Raw genomic sequence first — 19,993 nt, forward strand, 5'->3', positions numbered from 1 at the left:
ACCTCCCGATCATGGATGGCTCTCCATGGGATCAGGTCCAGGCCGGGGATCTGAGTGCCCTGCAGGTCGCGCTGTTCTCCAGCTCGACCTCGCGCAGGCTCCGGGCCCTGCAAGAAATTCGCGACAGCAATGGTCGAGTGGCCGCCCCATTGGAAGCGTTGGACTGCTCGCTAACTCACCCGGTCGCAGATTCCCAATTGTCGCTGGAGACCCGTCATGAGATCCTAGAGCTGCTCTTCCAAACCTATCCTCTCTACGTCGACCGATCCTCCCGACAGGCCGTTCAACAATGCCTTCAGTCTCTCCTCCGAACGCCGAACACAACCGAAGACCTAAAATTCCTCACACGGATATTACAAGCAGAGGCTGTCAAGCCGGGTCTGGCGGCTTCCTCGGCGTTTGTCCTGCTGGAATGGGGTTGCATTCTCCTACAGCAGGCCACCAAGACCCCAGAGACGCCGTTGGCCATTGTCCTCGACCTGATCGTGGTGGAGGCCAAGGCTCTGGAGAATTGTCTGGCTCACACCCCCAAGCCAGCAGTGAAAGTGTCGGCGCTCCGGGTCACGCGACGTGCTCTGCGCAGCGTCTTCTCGTCCGACTCGTGGGGTGAGGATGCTGTGCGGCAGTCCGTCAGTCGGTTGACTGCGGACTCAAAAGCAGGATACAAGAATGCTCCTCTGCTGGGTGTCATCTGTGGGGTTTGTGCACGGCTGCCGGCCAGGAAACCAGTTGTGGAGGAATCCAAAAAGGCCATTCTGGCGTTCTACGTCAAGGAGATCCTGAACTCGAAATCGGTGGTTCCCGCACACGTCGCTAATGGATTGCCGGATTTCTTTGAATCGTTCGTTACATCCAGCGACGTGGCCACGGAATTGGTACCTCCCATGGAAAAGTGCATGCTGAGAGCGCCGGAGGTCGTATTGACCGGCGTGATCCCGCCTATCTGTGTCTCGCTGCCGAAAGAGGTGGACCTTGCGGAGATTTTGCATTCTCATCTCTTGAAGCCTCTCTTGGCGAGCATGAAGTCGAATAATCTAGCAATCCGGCAAGGAGCCGCTGACTCGCTTGGGTCGTTACTTTCCAGGAGTAAGAACGAATCTTTGCTCCCAAAGATCACCAGTGAAATACTTGGTCCCCTTAAAACACAAAAGATTACCAGTCCTGAGCACCGCGTTTGCTATGCCCAAGCCCTTGCGGCTGTACCCTCGTCTGTGGATGTCTCGAAAGAGATTGTCCAGGGATTCGGAGTGGTCTTTTCACGGGAATCCAACGAATCTGCTCTTGAGGAGGAGATGAAGGCTTTCAGCAAGCATCTCGCCGTTCTGCTCCAATTCACTGTCAAGGTCAGCGATGACGTCGTTAGTGCTGTCGTGAAGGGCATTTCCGACAAGCGAATTCCATTTCGAAAGATCTGGCAACTCAGTGTGGGAGAGGCTTTTTGGACTACCGATGTTGCCAAATTGAAAAACGCAGAGGTAGCGCCACTGGTCACCAAATTTCTCTCAAAGATGAAGGATCTGCATGACGAGGTTGTTTCCAATCCCTTACCCTCGGCGCAAAGCGGAGCATTGTCATCAGCATACATCTTCTTGGCCCTGTTTCGGCGTGTTTCTGATATTGAAGGGTCAGAGAAGTCTGCTTGGAATGAAAAAGTCTCTCAAGCCATGACACTGAGTCCTAAGCCATCTTTCGTTCTGAACCCCAGAGCCTACTCTAAATTGACATCCCAAGCAGAGATGGAATGGTTTGTCCGGACCTTGGCTGCTGTCACTTTTGGGTCTAAGTTCTCAAGTGCTGAAGATCCGGCCAAGGTTGCCTGGGCTCAGTCGTTCATCTACGCCATTACTGCCCCCTCCATGCCTACCAGCTTCCGAAGTCGGGCCGTGGAAACATTGTCTGAAGTTCACTCAAAAGATGTGGCATCCATTGGGAGCGTGATTATCGATGGTCTCTGGGCTTGGATTCTTTCATCCCGAACCGCAGATAAGGAGTCTGCGGCTGTCTCTGCTGGTCCCGGAAGCGCACACCTGCTCCATCAAGTTCTGAGGGCTATCTGCCCATCGGCCAGAGACGGGTCCGAAACTCCTTCTGAGCTCAAGAACCAACTTCTCGAAATTCTGGTTCTCGGTCGGCCAGAGCTGATTCCTAACACTTCTTGGATTGCTCTGTGCTTGCGCACGGGTACAGACCCTGGCAACCTTGTCCGCCTGCATCCCACAGAATGCATCGAACAATTGGTTCGGGTTAACGCCGATCCCGTTCAGTCAGCCGTCCCGCAAGTCGACCTGGCTGTCTGGAGTGCGGCTTCGGATTTGGCATTCGTGGCCCCTGATGTGATGATCCCGCGTCTTGTTGATCAAATCAAGGACGATCTAGATGCTACTCGCCTCTCCAAGTTCACGGCCGTCGACGCCGCCATTGCCCGCACGCCTGAAGGAACTGCTTTTGTCGACGTCCTGAGCTCAAAATCGAAACAGCCTACCTTTGACAAGAACACCAAGGACTACGACACCCTCAAATGGGAGGAGGAACTCAGAGCACAGCTGGCCGAGAAGAAGGGACAGAAGCAGAAGAAACTCACCGCAGACGAACAGTCCAAGGTTAATGCGCAACTTGCCAAGGAGACCAAAATCCGGCAAGAAGTGTTGCAAGAAGTCAAACGGATTGAACGAGGAGCCGGCCTCATTCGAGGTCTTGCAACGGGTCCTGCCAATGATGCCGAGGGTTGGATCAATGCTGCTGTTACTTGCCTCCTCGGCCTTGCCCGGGCTGGCGCGGGTCTTTTTGTTGGGGATGTTGTATCCCGAGCATTTATTGTTTGTGCCGATCGTCTGACACCGCGCCTGGGGACTCTTCGACCCTTCGTGGGCGTGGCAACCCTGCGCGCAATCGGAAACACCAACCTTCCGCCTGTTATGGAGACAGAGAATCTTGGGGAGCTTGTAACAAGAATCTTGTATCGATTGCGCTTTGCATCCGAACAACGCCCGCTCGACACTGCGTCTCTAGCCTACGTCCTTCCGTTGATCTTCCTCGTCATTGGCCAGAACGGTATCGAAGAGGTCAAGGGAGAAGAAGAGGGAGAACAAATCCTTCTTGCCATCGAATTCATGTCCTTTCACTCAGGCTCCTTCACTGATGCCCGACTTCCCCGAGTTGAGGCTCTTCGGCAGCTTATTTCGGCCATGCAACGATACACCCAGCACTACAAGATGATCAAGGATACCTTGTTCGATTTCTGCAGATGCGTGTCGCCAAACATCACCGACGAAGAACTCGACACCCTCCTGCAAGGCACCATTGTTTCCAATGCCTCCGTACGGACGTCTGCGCTCCAAGTCATCGAAGCTGAGATTGATCTGACCGATCTCGACTTCTCCGAACACATCTGGCTTGGCTGCCACGACCCTGTTGAAGAAAATGCCGAAATTGCAGAAGCCATCTGGGAAGAAAACGCCCTGGAAGTCGACGATACCTCCTTTGCTAAAATCATAAAATACCTAGACTCTTCGGATTCCCAACTTCGAGGATCTGCCGCTCGTGCCTTGGCCCATGCAATTGAATTCGACAAGAGCAAGTTTGCCGGAATCTTGTCAGAGTTGCAGGCAAAATACGCAGAGAAAATCAAGCCGATGGCCCCCGAGAAGGACGCCTACGGGATGCCGAAAAAGATGGACACCGCTGACCAATGGGAGAGTCGCAGTGGTATCGCTCTGGCTTTCAATGCCATGACAACCCTGTTTGATGGCGAGCAGATCACTTCTTTCCTGCAGTTCTTGATTGAAAGAGGTCCTCTGGTCGACAGGAATTCTTCCGTGCGGGCCCAGATGGCCGAGAGTGGAAAATCTGTCATTGCCCTTCGAGGCCAGCAAAAGGTTGAGGAGCTGATGAAGCTTCTGGAGACGACTTTGGAAACCTCTGACAAGGCAACCCAAAGCTCGGATCTGCTCAACGAGGCTGTTGTTGTTCTGTATGGATCTTTGGCAAGGCATCTGAAGGCCGAAGATCCTCGCTTGCAGGCCGTTATCAAGAAGCTTCTCGCTACACTACCCACGCCCTCTGAAACAGTGCAATCTGCAGTCTCCGAATGTCTGCCGCCGCTGATTAGGCTGTCTGGTCCTAAGACAGCAGATTATGTCCAAGAGATGCTAGACGAGCTTCTTGGCGTCAAGAACTATGCTACTCAACGCGGTGCAGCCTATGGTCTGGCAGGAATTGTAAGTGGAAAGGGTATCTCAACTTTACGTGAGTTCCGCATTATGAGTCTTCTCAAGGAGGCCATTGAAAATAGGAAGGAGCCACATCAACGACAAGGTGCTCTGTTGGCATTTGAACTCCTAGCCACAGTGCTTGGCCGGACTTTTGAGCCCTATGTGATCCAGATCGTTCCTCAGCTCCTCGCGGGCTTCGGTGACCCTAGCATCGATGTCCGAGATGCTTGTCTGGATGCTTCGAAGGCTTGCTTCCAGAATCTCAGCTCTTACGGTGTGAAGAAGATTCTCCCGACGTTGCTCGACGGCTTGGATGATACGCAGTGGCGGAGTCAGAAGGGAGCGTGCGACTTGCTTGGAGCCATGGCCTACCTTGACCCTCAACAGCTTGCAGCCAGTCTGCCGGATATCATTCCCCCTCTGACTATCGTTCTCAACGACACTCACAAGGAGGTCCGCAACGCGGCGAACCGCAGTCTCCAACGCTTCGGTGAAGTTATCAGCAACCCAGAAGTCAAGAGCTTAGTGAACGTGCTTCTAAAGGCTCTGAGCGACCCTACCAAATACACGGACGAGGCATTGGACTGTCTCATCAAGGTCTCTTTCGTCCACTATCTCGATGCTCCCTCACTCGCTCTTGTTGTCCGCATTCTCGAGCGTGGTCTTAGTGATCGTTCAGCAACCAAGCGCAAGTCAGCGCAGATAATTGGCAGCTTGGCCCATCTTACGGAGCGCAAGGATCTTATCGCGCATCTGCCCATTATTGTGGCTGGTCTGAACTTGGCTATCGTGGATCCGGTTCCCACCACTCGCGCCACCGCTTCCAAAGCACTGGGTTCGCTCATCGAGAAACTCGGAGAGGATGCTCTGCCGGACCTTATTCCCAACCTCATGTCGACTCTCAAGTCGGATACTGGCGCCGGCGATCGACTCGGATCTGCCCAGGCTCTTTCGGAGGTGCTCGCGGGCTTGGGTACGACCAGACTCGAGGAGACGCTGCCTACCATCCTCCAGAACGTTTCCAGCTCCAAGGCTGCTGTTCGCGAAGGCTTCATGACCCTCTTCATCTTCTTGCCCGCTTGCTTTGGTAACAGCTTCGCCAACTATCTCAGCAAGATCATTCCACCAATTCTTGCTGGCCTTGCGGATGATATTGAGTCGATTCGTGAGACTGCCCTGCGGGCCGGTCGTCTGCTGGTCAAGAACTTTGCTACCAAGGCGATTGACCTCCTGCTTCCCGAATTGGAGCGTGGTCTTGCGGATGACAGCTACCGTATCCGTCTGAGTTCCGTCGAGCTAGTTGGCGATCTCCTCTTCAGTCTTACCGGTATCACTGCCAAGGCGGACGCAGAGGAGGAAGAAGAGGAAGCCCATCAGGCTGGCCAGTCTCTGCTCGAGGTTCTCGGCGAAGAGCGCAGGGACAAGGTTCTTTCGGCCCTGTTCATTTGCCGCTGTGATACTTCGGGTATGGTCAGGAGTGCAGCAATGGCTGTCTGGAAGGCGCTTGTTGCCTCCCCGAGAACGCTCAAGGAGATGGTACCAACGCTTTCCCAGCTTCTCATTCGTCGTCTGGGATCGTCGAATATGGAGCAGAAGGTTATTGCCAGCAATGCTCTTGGCGATCTCATCAAGAAGGCTGGAGAGTCCGTCCTTTCTAGCCTGCTGCCATTGCTTGAGGAGGGTCTCCAGTCATCTCCTGACGTGGATGTCAAGCAGGGTATCTGTATTGCTCTGCGGGAGCTCATCACCTCCGCGTCCCCCGATGCTCTAGAGGATTACGAGAAGATTCTTATCTCTACTGTGCGCGTGGCCCTTGTCGATACCGACGAGGATGTTCGTGAAGCAGCTGCCGAAGCGTTCGACTCCCTGCAACAGATTCTGGGCAAGAGGGCTGTGGACCAGGTGTTGCCTCACCTTCTCCACTTGCTGCGAAACGACGAGGATGCCGAACAGGCCTTGTCTGCTCTGCTCACACTCCTCACGGAACAAACTCGTGCCAACATCATTCTTCCCAACCTTATTCCCACACTGCTTACGCCGCCTATTTCGGCTTTCAATGCCAGGGCCCTCGCATCCCTGGCCGAGGTGGCGGGTGGTGCCATGACGAGAAGGTTGTCGACGATCCTCAACTCTCTTATGGATAGTATCATCTCCACAACCGACGAGGACCTTCGCTCGGAACTCAACAATGCCTTCGATACTGTCCTAGTGTCCGTGGATGAGTACGATGGCCTGAACGTCGCCATGAACGTAATGATCACCCTTCTGAAGCACGATGATCACCGCCGCCGCGCTCAAGCAGCCCTCCACCTGGCCAAGTTCTTCTCGGATGCCGACATCGACTTCTCGCGGTACCACCCAGACCTGATTCGCGTTCTGTTGATTTCCTTCGCCGACTATGACAAGGACGTCGTCAAGGCAGCTTGGACCGCTCTGCGCGAGTTGACCTCTCAGATGCGCAAGGAAGAGATGGAAGTCCTAGCCATTCCCACACGACAAATGCTGCGGCAGGTCGGTGTGCCTGGTGCGGATCTGCCAGGCTTCAGCCTGCCCAAGGGCATCATGGCCGTTCTCCCAATCTTCTTGCAAGGTCTTCTCAATGGCAATGTCGAGCAGCGTACCCAGTCCGCTCTTGCAATTGCCGACATCATCGACCGCACTGGCTCGGACTCGTTGAAGCCTTTCGTCACTCAGATCACGGGTCCGCTGATTCGTGTGGTGTCGGAACGATCCGTCGACATCAAGTGTGCCATCTTCTTCACACTCAACAAGCTGCTAGAGAAGATTCCGTTGGCCGTGAAGCCCTTCCTGCCTCAGCTTCAGCGCACTTTCGCTCGTGGTCTGGCCGATTCATCGAGCGAGACGCTGCGCAACCGCGCTGCCAAGGGTCTTGGGATTCTGATTACGCTCACGCCCAGAGTGGATCCGCTCATTGCTGGTAGGTTTTGAAAGCCAAGAAAGAAGTTGTGCATGGTTGCTAACTAGTCTGTAGAACTTATCGCTGGGTCTAAGACAACAGACTTCGGCGTGAAGAATGCCATGATGAAGGCGCTTCAGGAAGTTGTTAGCAAGGCCGGCGCCAACATGAGCGAAGCATCCAGAAATTCCATTCTCGCTCTTATTGACGATGACTCTAGTGATCAAACTGGTAAGCTTTTGATTTTGGGCATGGTTTGCAATCGGCTAACGCGTTCCTTGAAGATGCTGTCGCCATTACCAATGCCCGGCTACTTGGTGCGCTCGTTAAGGTCCTGCCAGCCGCCTCTGCGGTTCCATTGATCAAGTATGCATTCCTGGATTTCTTAATTTCAGGAAGATACTAACATATTTGCCTATAGAAACCGTGCTCTTACTGGGATCTTTACTCATGCGTCCGTACTTGGGCTCAATGCCCTCCTGGCAGAATCTCCTGCCACTCTGATGGAGCATTTTGCCTCTGAGACGCCCTCGATCATCTGTCAAGGTATCGCACACAAAGACGTAAGTGGACTCTTTCATGTCAAAACAAATATCTGCTTACACCAAGAAAATAGCCCTTCGTGTCCGATAACAGCGTTCTCGCTGCCGGAAAGTTCCTGTTGTCCAGTGAGGGCAGCCACAGCTTCGAGACCAACAAGGCCATCTTCGAAGCGCTGGCACCCGCCATCCAGCCTGGCAGCCCAGTCGACACCCGCCGGTTGACCCTGGTCGTCCTCCGGACCGTCAGCCGCCTTCACCCGGAGATGGCCCGTCCTCATCTGGCTCTCCTCGCACCACCCATCTTCGCCAGCGTCCGCGACCTCGTCATTCCTGTCAAACTGGCCGCGGAAGCAGCCTTCCTCGCTATCTTCTCCGTGGTCGATTCTGACAGCGAGGTGTTCGACAAGTACATGGCCGGACCGGGTGCTTCGCTTCCGCCCGGCCCGAAACGTAGCATGTCTGATTACTTCAAGCGCGTTGCTATGCGTCTTGCGACGCAGGCTCGAGAGCGTCGCGAGGCTGAAGGTGGCGGGGGTGGATTGGGACTGTCGAATGATGAAGTGGACGATGAGAAGGAGGTGTGGAGTATTGGCAAGGTGGACTTGGGTGAAGATGCATTTGCGGATGATTGATAATGATATCTTTTGTTTTTCTGTTTGAATTGTTTCAGCGTCCAAGGTGCATTTATCTACAGATATCCCCTTGGTGTCTTTTTTCAGTACAAAAGTCCGTTATAGTATTGCATGTCCATGATTGAATGTGATTGACTAGATCTATATGACCCTTTTCTCTTGGTATAGTTATCAGGATAGTAGTCTAAGGTCTCCGCTCTAGGTCTTCCCTGGTCATGTGATATTACCACGTGATTAAACCTCATATTGGCTAAACGAACACCAAAACCCAGATAGGATGAAGAACAGGAAAATGAAAAAGACGGTAAGAATAGTATTCTAATCAAAAATGAGCAACAGATAAGAAAGACAGTCCTTTAGAACCTCTCTGTCATCAGTTTCCTTATCTGGTCAGGGCTAGGGCATGTCAGCTGACTCGCTTAAGCGACACAGAAAAGGGCTTAGCTAATCCGGGCGGGCTCAAACTCCTCTTCGCCGTGTGGATTTCCCGCAACGAACATCATCCGCCAACGACCGTCGACACGCCGACATCAAGATGTGAGTCCATCTCCAGCTGTTGATTTCATACTGTCCAGATGGCCTGCCATGTGTTCCGAGTATTTTTTCCCAGCGAAAAACGACCCGGGCACTGCCCATGGAGGACTTGTGTGATCGAGAATGTGAATGTGGGAAGATTGTGCTGACCGAGTCTTTTTCCTTTCCAACAGGGTCAACCTTCGCACCCAGAAGCGCCTCGCCGCCTCCGTGGCCGGCTGCGGCAAGCGCAAGATCTGGCTGGACCCCAGTGAGACGACCGAGATCTCCAACGCCAACTCCCGCCAGACCATCCGCAAGCTCGTCAGCGATGGCCTCATCATCCGCAAGCCCGTCACCATGCACTCGCGCGCCCGCGCCCGTGAACTCAACGAGGCCCGCCGGATCGGTCGTCACCGCGGTCTGGGTAAGCGCAAGGGTACCAAGGACGCCCGTATGCCCAGGTATGCACCTACTCTCCCCGATGGCCCCTATTGTCTCGGCCAATCGAGTCCCCCTATTATAAAACCATCGATGCTCATACTGCTACTTCAGCCAAATCCTCTGGATGCGCCGCATGCGTGTTCTCCGCCGCCTCCTCGTCCGCTACCGTGCCGCTGGCAAGATCGACAAGCACCTCTACCACGAGCTGTACCACCTGAGCAAGGGTAACACCTTCAAGCACAAGCGTGCCCTCGTTGAGCACGTAAGTTTACGGCCATTCTGTCTGAAAATAACACCATACTGACTGGGGGTTTCCAATACAGATCCAGAAGGCCAAGGCCGAGCGCCAACGTGAGCGTGTCCTGAAGGAGGAGATGGACGCTAAGCGTGCCAAGAACAAGGCTCTCCGTGAGCGCCGGGCGGAGCGGGTTGAGGCCAAGCGCAACGCTCTGATTGCCGAGGAGTAAATCTGACCAACCAACCAAAAAATGAAAAGCATATTCGCATCCGTTGTTTTGACGTCTTTTCTCGCAAGCCGGCGGTGTGGAGGATGAAACAGGTTAGGTTTTTTTTACGTCTTGGGTGATGTGAGCTGGGATGTTTCGGTCCTGGCCGTAGCGCTCTTCCTAAATTCGGATACCATTTTCTGCGATCTTTCATGTGTCGGTACCACACCTCTCTATTCTATCTCCCATTTTAGGGGAATGGGGCTTAACTGGAGATCGATCTGGGAAATGGGGGAAAAAAATAGGAGAGATGCGATGATGATGTGATACTCTCAACGTTTTCTTGTTGATACATAACGAGAAAGCGAAAGGAAACAAATTTTTCTTTTTCCAAAACAAAACAACATCAGTTACTTCGTAGCATGGTAGTGGGTGTAGCTGTGCTGCTCTTGTATCTCCGCCAGACGTAGTCGAAGATGTCAGTGTGGTACAACAACCGGTCCCTATTGTACTCCTTTGGAATAGAAATTGATCTAATACTTCTGATCTAAATGAAAGATCCAGATTGTTAAGTCGTGGCTAGTACTCTGCGAGTCCAATACTACATGTAAAGAGTTCTCGCTCTCCCCGGGCCACAGTCCAAAAATGACGGAATGCATCCCCCAACCACCATGCTAGTTTGTGCATAGCAATGAAGATAATATGTTATCTCAGATCAGTATGGTTCTACTGAAATACTGGACTTAGATGTATTACTCAAATTATACTAGGTATATGTAAATCGTTTCCAAAGTGGAAATATATATATACTCTCCTCTCTACTCTGCTCTACAGGCAAACGACCAAACCGATGGAACCAAACCAACAAAACCCCAAGCCCACACAAAAAACGCCACCCAGTGATCCCCCAAAAGAGAAAAATCGAACTATTTGACGTGATTGGGATCCCTGCCAGATGACTGTCAAGTGGCGACGGGCGATCAGGAATCCGAGATCAGCATCGAACTCTGAAACACTCAGATCTGGGGCTTATCCTAGGCATACCAATTATAGAAACAAGGGTCAAGATTGGGAATTGATACGCGAGGCTACGGGAGGCTAAATAGGAAGTTCCGGATCAACTTCAGATGGTATCGAGTGATAGGCAAGAAGATCTGACAAACTACAGAGAAAATAAGTAGCCAAAAGGAAACGAGAGCGAATCGTGAAAAGAACATAAATGCAACTCCTAATAGCTATGCCACTAAGGTATGAGATACTCTAGATTAAGCACGACTCCATCTGCAGAGGTATTCAAAACCTCGTCAAATCAATTCGCGGAGAACGCGAAGCACATTTATACATCGGACAGATCCATCGAGATAGCGAAAAAGAGCACACGAATTGGGGGAATCTTCAAAGTCAATAGCAGACTAAATGAGTGAAATTAATGGTTGCTTGAAAAAAAAGAGTGGCTGCCATGTCGACATGAACGTAAACGGGCGTAAAGAGGTCGGGCTCGGTGTTATTCGTTTCGCTCAGCGAATGAGACTATGGAATCGTCGTATGCATATAGAATAGAAAAAGACAATGAACAGTAGCAAGCTCTGAGAACCAACAAATATGCCTCAAAAGATGCAGTCTAAAAGAGACCGCCGCGAGGTGGTGGCCAGCGCGGCCCCGAGCGCAGCGCAGCAGGCAGAGGCTGCTTCAAATCCCATGGATTGCTGTGTTCCCCACCGAATTGCGTAAACGGCGAAGAGGGGTTCTGAGATCGCCCGCGGACCATCGAGCCAGTGCGGCTGATCCCATCTGGAACAGGAGGAGCAGGGGGAAGATCTGTACTTTCTCCGGCCAATTGACCCGGATAAAAGTAGGTGCTCGCGCACTGCGAGTCGCGTGCCGATCCATCGTAATGCGCGAGGATGTTGAGCCCGCCGTGGTACGAGGCTCGGGAGTAGCAGGATACCGTGCGGCTGGGGGCGTTCAGGTCGAGGATTGGAGAGACGGGGCTTTCTTCGTTATCTGCAAAAGGGTCCGAGACTGTCGATGGAGCCCAGCGGCTGGAGACCTGACTGGATACTCGGTGGGGGTTTGTGCGGTTGGGGTACGGGTTTCCGTCGCTATATGAGATGTCGTTGTTGGCACCGGACATTTCGGGATTGAAACTGTCGTTGGCATATGGATTCGAGTACCGCCGATTGGAGTATTGCCTTGGAATTCCCGATCTCTGCCGGTACGGCACCGGACGACCTCCAGTAGTCTGGTCATTTGCATGTTTTTGTGCATGAGGGCCCAACCCAGGAGGCGAGTCTGTATCGACGAAATCGGGTTGTGAGAACTGGCTGTATTTAAGGACCCTGACCGAGCCCATGAGACTGGTTGCATTCCATGAGTCGAAGGATGCCTCGCGCATGTGTTTTGGCCGTTTTGGCCGCTGAGACCTTTGTCGCTTGCGACGAAAGCAGAAAAAGCATGCTAGGAGCGTGAGTGCGATGAAAGCTACGCCGCCGATAATGCTCCCGGCAATTACTCCGGCGTGGCCTGATGCGTCTTCACCTATTGTGGAGCCGTATTCCGTCGCTGCTGGGTTGTAGCCTGCAGGTTCTGATTGAGAAGGTAGTGGCGGCGCAGTTGCCAGTGTAACCAGTGGCTGCATGCTCGGACGCGCTGGGCGGGAAGATTCTGTGGTGGATGTGGATGGGACGATGGATGTGTCGAGCGTGGTGGTCGTGTCAGACGTGCGAGATGCTTCAGATGTAGTCGTTGAATCGGATGTGCTCGTGTCGGACGATGTAGACGTATCAAACGCATCTGACGTCTTAGATGTAGTGGTGGACTCGCTCGCCTTGCTGAGCGTGCCCGTCGTGCTAGATTCAATGGTGCTGGACGACCTTGTTTCGACAGGCTGCTCTGTTTCCGACGCACTCGTATGGCTCTCCGGGAGCTCGGACGGAGTGGACGATTCGGTGGTGCGAGTAGTTTGGACTGCAGTAACCTCAGATGACCACGGTGTAGTAAACGGATCTGGATCCAGCGTGGAAGTTGGAATTAGAGGAGGGTCCCACGAATTAGGAGCCGGCCCTTCGATCTCGGTGTAGGTGGGATGGATAACCTCAGTGAAGTAATCAGTGACCCATACAGTAATTTTTGACTCTGGCAGCGGCGTATGTGGTGCTTCCACCCAATTCTGTAGGCTGCTGGTGTCCTGCACGCGCTGAAGGGCAAAATCCATAAAGAGAGACTCGTCTAGTCGGCCGGCCGACTAGAAGAAGGAAGTGGGATACCTCAAGAACGACCAGTGGTGCGGGGCGTTACATGAGACGTCGTAGTCACCAAGTTAGAGCGGCTGATATGCAGGGTATGTAGATCAAGTAAAGAATTGAGGAGGAGCGAAGATTTAAAAAGAAAGAAAGAAGCTCCGACAGCAAAGATGATGAACATCTTCAATCGTAGACCCCACGTTCTCTGCCTCGCAGCCCTAAGGATCCCGCCACTGGGTCCAGGGCAGAGCATGATCGTACAAGAATAATCTCGGGGCTCCTACGGCGTCCAACGCCAAAGGATTCAAGGTGGGATCTGCTGCGGGATCCCAACACGGGGGCCAAAACTATACCGGGAGTTTCGTGGATCTCACGTCAGGATGGAAGGGCCGATTTCAAGATAGAAAGGGAAGAGATCCTTTGTTCCCCAACGGGGTCCCTTTCACGCATGGCAATACTTCGACCCGGATCGTACAAAAAAAAGAACACTCGCTCATAGTAGTTGTGAGAGGCAATGTGTGCTGAGCATCCCGCTTGCCACTCCTGGCCCTCTGCGGTGGCGGCCTTGCGGGCGATCATCTTCAGGGTCGCAGCGCTTCTGTTTTGCCTGCGTGGTCGAACTTTATTAGAACTAGCATATCTTCTTCTTGTCCTTCGTCAAGCTGGCCCTTTTGGGAGAAGGTATCGGATCTGAATCCTCCGGAGAATCCACAGGAAGTTGTCGCCGGCGGCCCCGTTGTCTCGCTTTGGAGCCCCAGGCAGAATGATCGGGGGCACAGAACCGCCCCTCACCCCTGACGATGAAACTTGGCTCATCCGAGCTTACCCCATGGTCGAAGCATGGACATTTGATGTAAAAAGAATGATCGACCTGTCAGTGACGTGGCTACTACTGGAGCCCAGGAATGCATCATGGGCAGGACGGAGAGAGTCAGTAGACAGGGGCCGGGAGCGAATGGCTATTGTTGTCGGCAGACTAGGTAACTGGCATCCTCGTAGTGAATGGACTAAATCACCACTAGGCAAGTACCTAGTAGTTAGTCCTCCCCTCACTAACCATCATGCCATCATTCTTACGGGTGATGCTCCACCAGCCACACCACACCACCACCGCCTTCCCGTCCTCCACTTCGGCCAACTCTTGCCTCTCGCGTTTGTTGTTCCACAGTCCTTTCTTTCTAGAGGCCATCGTTCTCTCTTTCTTTGTCCTTTTCCTTCTGTGCTCTTTCCTTCTTATCTCTCTTTCGGTTTCCATCTCTGTCTCTCCCTGACATCCCTCCGACCCGCTGCCGTGAGACGGAGTATGTGACAGGCGCCGAGAATCGTATAAAATCGACGGCCAGAACTGTGACGCTTCACGACCATGTTTGGCTGGGGCTCGGGGCTGGGTAAGTGGTCTCTCCTCCGTTCCATGCCCGCATCATTCCATCATTCCAGGCACACCCGCGTTTCGGAATGTCACTGAACTCTATTCCATCTAGCCTTGCCTCCCATCAGCTCCGATCCAGATCAGGAACGAAAACCGCCCTCCGAACCGACCCTCCTCGACTTCCCGGTCTACAACCTCCCCGATGTCGCTGCCGACGGGTCCGATGCGACCATCCGAGACATGCATGGCCTCCTGGCCGCCATCAAGCGGCCACAGGACATCTCGCTCTCCCGATTCCGACCGTTGAACGTCAAGCTAGACTCGGATGTCGATATACAAGACATGTTCCCCAAAGATCAAACACAGTCACTGCCCCCAATGCCATGGGAGGAGGCAGAGGATCCGGCCGAGCCACCGTTGTTGGACAACGGTGTCCGATACCCGCCCAAGGATCGATTCGAGACTCTCAACAACGAACTGTCACTGGACAATGACGATGCATTTCGAGAGGTGACTCGGCTTCCTCTCCGCGAAGGTCGGAGTCGGGTGCGGATATCGCAGACGCGAAAGTTCTGGATAGGATTGGAGCGTTTATCCCAGTACTGGGATACAAGTCTGGATCACTATTTTGAGCGACCTGCGACGCCGGAACCGACGCCATCGGTCGACGGAGAGCAGGCTGATGGGGACAAAATGCAAATAGACCAGGACAAGCCGCAGGTCCCGGCAGAGGCGCCGCGCCCATCGGTGGCCATGTATACGGGACGTCGTATGGGTTGCGGTTCAGAGATGCCCGAGGAGGTACGAGACGAGATCATCCGGGCATTCGTGGAATTAGCCGCCTGGCCGTTCGGATGTCAGCTCACAGTGCCCCCGCTTCCTCCACGGTTGATGGTGAAGAATCTCCTTTTCCCTGTGAGACAGTCCTTCCAGGCCTGCCGGTCTCCGCGCGATCGTCAGGTTGCCCGGAGCGGCATCTTGGAAGGACCCGTCCTCATCGCACAGTGTCGGCCAGAGACCTCTTTCCGCACCCAAGATGAAACTCCCGGATCCGGGATCGGCGAGATCTGTGATCTCTTCCGAGAAATTGGGGGCATGCTCCTAGCGGCGCAGGAACGTGCCCGCTATAGTGGTATCGAGCTGCGGCCCGGTGAGGGCAAATGGTGGACGACAACGCCCCGGTTTGGCGGCGCGCCCAACGACGGGATTCTCGAGGACCTCGTTAACAACAGTCACGGGATGTCTTTTCCAGACTCGATGATGGAAGAAGGCAAACCGGCCTCGCCCGCACCGGAGGCGGAGAGCGCACGGAAACGCCACAAGTTCGAGCACTATTATGCGGGACTGTCTCGCCGGCCGAGCGCGATGCGTAAGCTCTCCAATAGCGAAAAGTGGAAGATCCTTCAGCCCGGAACGAGCCTCTGGGACAAGCGGATGAAGTATATGCAGATCGGCAAGGTGCCGAAGAGTCCGTTTGACGATGTATGTGGCAACTCACCCCCGTGTCTAATGACTGATTTTAAAACTAACTTGCTCGATAAAAAAAAGATCTACATGGTCTCGTCGATCAATCACCACATCTCAATTCTGCACCTCCGCGTCCACAGGCGCTATCTCGAAGTTCTCGGCAACGGTGACAGCAGTTTCCCGCCAGACACCGATAGCTCCGAGCAACCGTGGCATGTGTTGAAACTCCAGCGCACGCGGTGGTTTGATTTGCTTGATGGCAACGATCGCATTGAGGCTGTGAAGGCCGTGTGGAGGCTGTTTCACTACCAGCTGCGGAAGGTATAGACGTGGCTGGCCTGCAATTCTTTCTTGTAGTACTCCATGATGCAGTGCATCGTGTATATAGATGGCCCCTTCCCCTTCTTGAGCATCTTGGACATATCATTGATCATACCTATAGATCTCGGGGCAGAAACGGTTTTTTTTTTGAGCTGCATATATTACTTATTGCCCTACCACATATACTCTTTTCTCAATTCATATCTTGCATGGCTTTAGCAATAGATAATGATTAAATCATGCCCGCCACAAAGGAAGGATCTTTCTTAATCTCTTCCAGCCACAAAGGCCAGACCTTGAGAATACAATTCTTGTCCATCTCAGAACAGGCATCGATCTCCAACTGCCCAGAAAGATATCGCATATTCTGAGCCCCATTGATCCGAGCTGCCGCGCTCAGCGCCACTGCATTTTCAGTGGTACAAATGGGCAACAAAACCGTGCACCCGCTGCAAAACGACTCTACGGAACGCAGATTCAGAACCTTCCTCAGATTCAGTCGCTGCTGCAAGCGATTGTGCTAGCCCATAATTATTCACAAGAAGATGTGGCGGGTCGTTGCCGGAGGACTGGCATTCAGTCGTGATATCCCAAAGGGGAGGGAACGGCCCCACAAAGCCGGCAGTGTGAAGTACCTGCTTGGGCAGATAGTCATCGGTGACGGCGAAGGGAAGCGCGGTCCGAGCATGACTGTGAACTACACGCGCGGCGTGGATCTAGTGCCTCGAGTACACCCCGCTATCCTTTTCACCCGCGCCTACGATAGCGCGATACTGGGTAAACTCGATTCACGCCGCTGCAGTGACAGCCTGGAAGAATGTTTCTTGATTGGTTGGGTCTCGTGCTGGTATGCTACACGCCATCGAGGACGTGGTGATGGTGCAAGATGCGTGAGGCGTCCTCGACAATTCCAGATAGGGCTGGGATTGGCCATGTGTCGTGGATAGGGCAAAGCTAGCGTGCTTGTGTCTGCGAAGATTGGCGCATGGATTTCCTTTCTTGGCGCAGCGTGGGACGCCCTATTTTGTTTCGTTTTTTCGGCGCGGGGTCCGAAACGCCCGATGCTTGTTCGTTTGGCTCGCGGATTTGATCTTGGCTCCAGGAATTGAATCGACGCAGGGGGTAAGTCGACGGCGGTTGGAGATATCTACCAACAGCGCGAATAACATGAATTTGGTGTGGTCATTATTCTGACAGCATGGAATGAGACTTGCTTCGGTGGGTGTGGGCTAGAGCGGGCGATCTTGACCTGGCGGGCGTTAGTGTGTCGCGAGCTGGAAAATAATCTCTGCCTAGACACGGGACGATTGGACTCCCTACTGGCGCTCTTATTATAGATACAGGGAGTTTGTCCGTTAAAAAGTAGCCCCAAACGTTAAAATTTCGTTTTGACTTCACTTTGGTGAAACTCCTTGCGAGTTGCGCAAGTTTTCACCATGGCAGCTGCCGCGGGATTGTCTTGCGACAAGCCCGAATTCGTCTTCAAGTCCTATGACAATCTCAAGGCTTGCTATGATGCCAACAACCTCGACACCGGCCTCTCATACAACAATAGCCTGGTGCAGCTCGTCTCGACCTGTGTGAGCGATTACTGTGCGAATCCGAATGGCGATCTAGCAGGATGCGAATACACAACGTACAATTGGGAATTTGAAGTGTCCCCCTACGAAGAACTCCCGTTCTATTACAGCAATGCCTGTGATGGGATCAGCGCAAGTGTCAATAGCGATATTGGAGGCCCTGGGGTAAATTTAATCCCATTTCGAAGAATTGGGAAAAAGGATCAACTGACGTTTTCAGGTATTCGTCTCGTACTTGATGCAATTGCTCATTGTCATCTACCTCTGGATCCTTATGCGGTCATTCAGGCTCGCTCCTCGGGTTTGCCGGCTGGTCGCTATCATTGCCGGTCAACGGAATCAAGGCACGATGCGACACAAAGCCCTCGACTGGGAACAAAAGGCCAGAGACTTCTTGGCGGAACATGGATATGTACTAAAATCTGTCATGGTCGAGTACCAAGAGGCACAGTGTTGGTTCATGATTGCTTGTCAGGCTTGCACATTGTTTGCCATGAAATTCAAACACGTCTTCGACGCCTCGACCCTGATGCAGTTGTGGGCGGACCATGCTCTGACGGGCCTGATCGGTGTGGCTGGCATCTTGCCCATCACCATCGGCCAATGGAGCCTACAGAGGATGCACATGAGCTCTGCCTGGATCATATTCCTCTCCACAGTCGCTATGATCCTGTCACAGATCACCCTATTCTGGACCTATTCGAAAGCTGCCCTACCCAACAAACTGGTGGGGTTTGAAGGCGACAGCTGGCCAACCAGTTGTGGAGGCCATCCCCCTCCGCTCATATGGTGCGCATATACTCCTTGGGTTGCGCAGGCGATCCGCCCGATTGATATATTTGTGTACGCTATCGATCCGGTTTGCATCTTGATCTATATGATTTGCTTCGCCGAGTGGACGATTAAAGAGCTGCGCCCAATGTGGCCTGCCTTTAACAATGTCTTCGAGAAGGGGCCTGTACTGGGTCGGCTTTCTCGACTCGTCCACCGAATGTTCGCGCACCAACACTACAGGCACATCCCTAAAGTGTTCATTACGATTTTTGAGTTGTATATGTTCATCTCTGTTCTGATCTATGCCTGGTACTACTACGTGGTCGCTAGCGTAGGAACGATTGAGTGGTCGGGTTGGTCCTTCGGCCAAATCCTCGCTCTGACCATGTGGGCTCCTGTCATCAGCAAATACATCTACTGGACGATGTGTAGGTGGTCCTTCTATCTTAATTTGTCTGTCGATACTGATACCTCTCTAGTCGGCACCGAGTCCTACTCCGAAGTCCGCGTCGCGGCACCGTACAAAATCGTCAAGACCGGGGGGAATCCAGACGATGACGAAGACAACGATGACAATGATTCTGGGCCGGAGACTGAAAATCTTCCTAGTCATGAACTCAGGCCTCATGAGTATAAGGGGCATTATGCTGAGGACAGGGCACACCCGGAGGATGATTGGCGACAGCAAGAAGAGGACGCTATTGCTAAGAGAGTCAATCTTCTTTCGGTTTCCCAGGTCTGAAAGGGAAAGATTTGTTGTCTGATTTCTCCTTTGCATTCTCTTCTCCTGAATCTCCCTTATCTTGTGTGCAATGGGTTTGTCCAGGATTTGAAGGCAATGATGAATTTTGGCTGATGTGGCACGAATACCTCTATTAATAGCATATTCAAAATAGAAAATGGCTCTAGTTAGCCTGCTAATATCTGGACATTATTTTCTGTCTTATTGCTAAGAACCATCTGCCAGGCCGCGAGGTACATACTTGTTCTGCGCGTGGACAGATGAATCTCGGGAGTATAAGATCCACGATCATTGTACCTATATTCTGCCATCACCAAAAGCAGGCAGATGTATTGACTAGTGCCAAATAGAAATTTACTGCGAAAAATCACAATAGACACTATGTCACTGTGGTTCCAACCGTTCCCGCAGGGTTTCCTGTGGCACTCACGACCACGCTCATGAGCAGCTTCGTCGACCTCAGCCAACTGCACAACATCAGCATCACTCAAATGAACCGAGCAACAGGACAGCCTTGCTCTCGATGAGCCCAATCCATTCTTTTAGCAGATGGAATTTTAGAGACCTCATGAATCTGCTCTTCTCCGGCCACTCTGGAAGGGTTGATTCCGCGAACCGAGGCCAGGCTCTGTCGTGAGGCAATGACTCCACTCCTTCTCTGATCACCATCCATATCGGGACTTTTTACACACCACTTGGAAGCAACAATACATCATACATGCGCTGGAAACATCCCGAGGGCCCAATTACCACGGTTTTCTCCATCCTTTCAAGCTGGTACCCGGGGTACCCA

The 19,993-nt window shown here is 52.8% G+C and overlaps 6 protein-coding genes across 6 annotated transcripts; all 6 read left to right on the plus strand.

The window, feature by feature from the left end:
* Window positions 1-11: 11 nt before the first annotated feature.
* N7510_008726 (putative translational activator) lies at window positions 12-8,302 on the plus strand (the record flags this gene model as incomplete). Its single annotated transcript, XM_056980651.1, has 5 exons — window positions 12-7,149; window positions 7,204-7,359; window positions 7,413-7,494; window positions 7,550-7,691; window positions 7,745-8,302. 5 exons carry the CDS (start codon window positions 12-14, stop codon window positions 8,300-8,302), a joined length of 8,076 nt encoding a protein of 2,691 aa, XP_056830860.1.
* Window positions 8,303-8,965: 663 nt separating this feature from the next.
* Window positions 8,966-9,726, plus strand: N7510_008727 (60S ribosomal protein eL19; the record flags this gene model as incomplete). The annotated part of the gene is made up of 3 exons (XM_056980652.1): window positions 8,966-9,279; window positions 9,371-9,521; window positions 9,583-9,726. The coding sequence occupies 3 exons, from the start codon at window positions 8,966-8,968 to the stop codon at window positions 9,724-9,726; spliced, it is 609 nt and encodes a 202-aa protein (XP_056830861.1).
* Window positions 9,727-12,341: 2,615 nt separating this feature from the next.
* On the plus strand, window positions 12,342-12,785 carry N7510_008728 (uncharacterized protein; the record flags this gene model as incomplete). The annotated part of the gene is made up of 1 exon (XM_056980653.1): window positions 12,342-12,785. The coding sequence occupies one exon, from the start codon at window positions 12,342-12,344 to the stop codon at window positions 12,783-12,785; it is 444 nt and encodes a 147-aa protein (XP_056830862.1).
* A 1,525-nt stretch (window positions 12,786-14,310) lies between these two features.
* Window positions 14,311-16,110, plus strand: N7510_008729 (uncharacterized protein; the record flags this gene model as incomplete). The annotated part of the gene is made up of 3 exons (XM_056980654.1): window positions 14,311-14,335; window positions 14,429-15,798; window positions 15,865-16,110. 3 exons carry the CDS (start codon window positions 14,311-14,313, stop codon window positions 16,108-16,110), a joined length of 1,641 nt encoding a protein of 546 aa, XP_056830863.1.
* A 539-nt stretch (window positions 16,111-16,649) lies between these two features.
* Window positions 16,650-17,051, plus strand: N7510_008730 (uncharacterized protein; the record flags this gene model as incomplete). Its single annotated transcript, XM_056980655.1, has 1 exon — window positions 16,650-17,051. One exon carries the CDS (start codon window positions 16,650-16,652, stop codon window positions 17,049-17,051), a length of 402 nt encoding a protein of 133 aa, XP_056830864.1.
* Window positions 17,052-17,540: 489 nt separating this feature from the next.
* N7510_008731 (uncharacterized protein) lies at window positions 17,541-19,200 on the plus strand (the record flags this gene model as incomplete). Its single annotated transcript, XM_056980656.1, has 3 exons — window positions 17,541-17,849; window positions 17,905-18,886; window positions 18,938-19,200. The coding sequence occupies 3 exons, from the start codon at window positions 17,541-17,543 to the stop codon at window positions 19,198-19,200; spliced, it is 1,554 nt and encodes a 517-aa protein (XP_056830865.1).
* Window positions 19,201-19,993: the final 793 nt, after the last annotated feature.

The sequence above is a fragment of the Penicillium lagena genome, assembly GCF_028827675.1.
Source record: "Penicillium lagena strain IBT 129212 chromosome Unknown utg000006l_segment0_segment0, whole genome shotgun sequence".
NCBI classification, from domain to species: domain Eukaryota; kingdom Fungi; phylum Ascomycota; class Eurotiomycetes; order Eurotiales; family Aspergillaceae; genus Penicillium; species Penicillium lagena.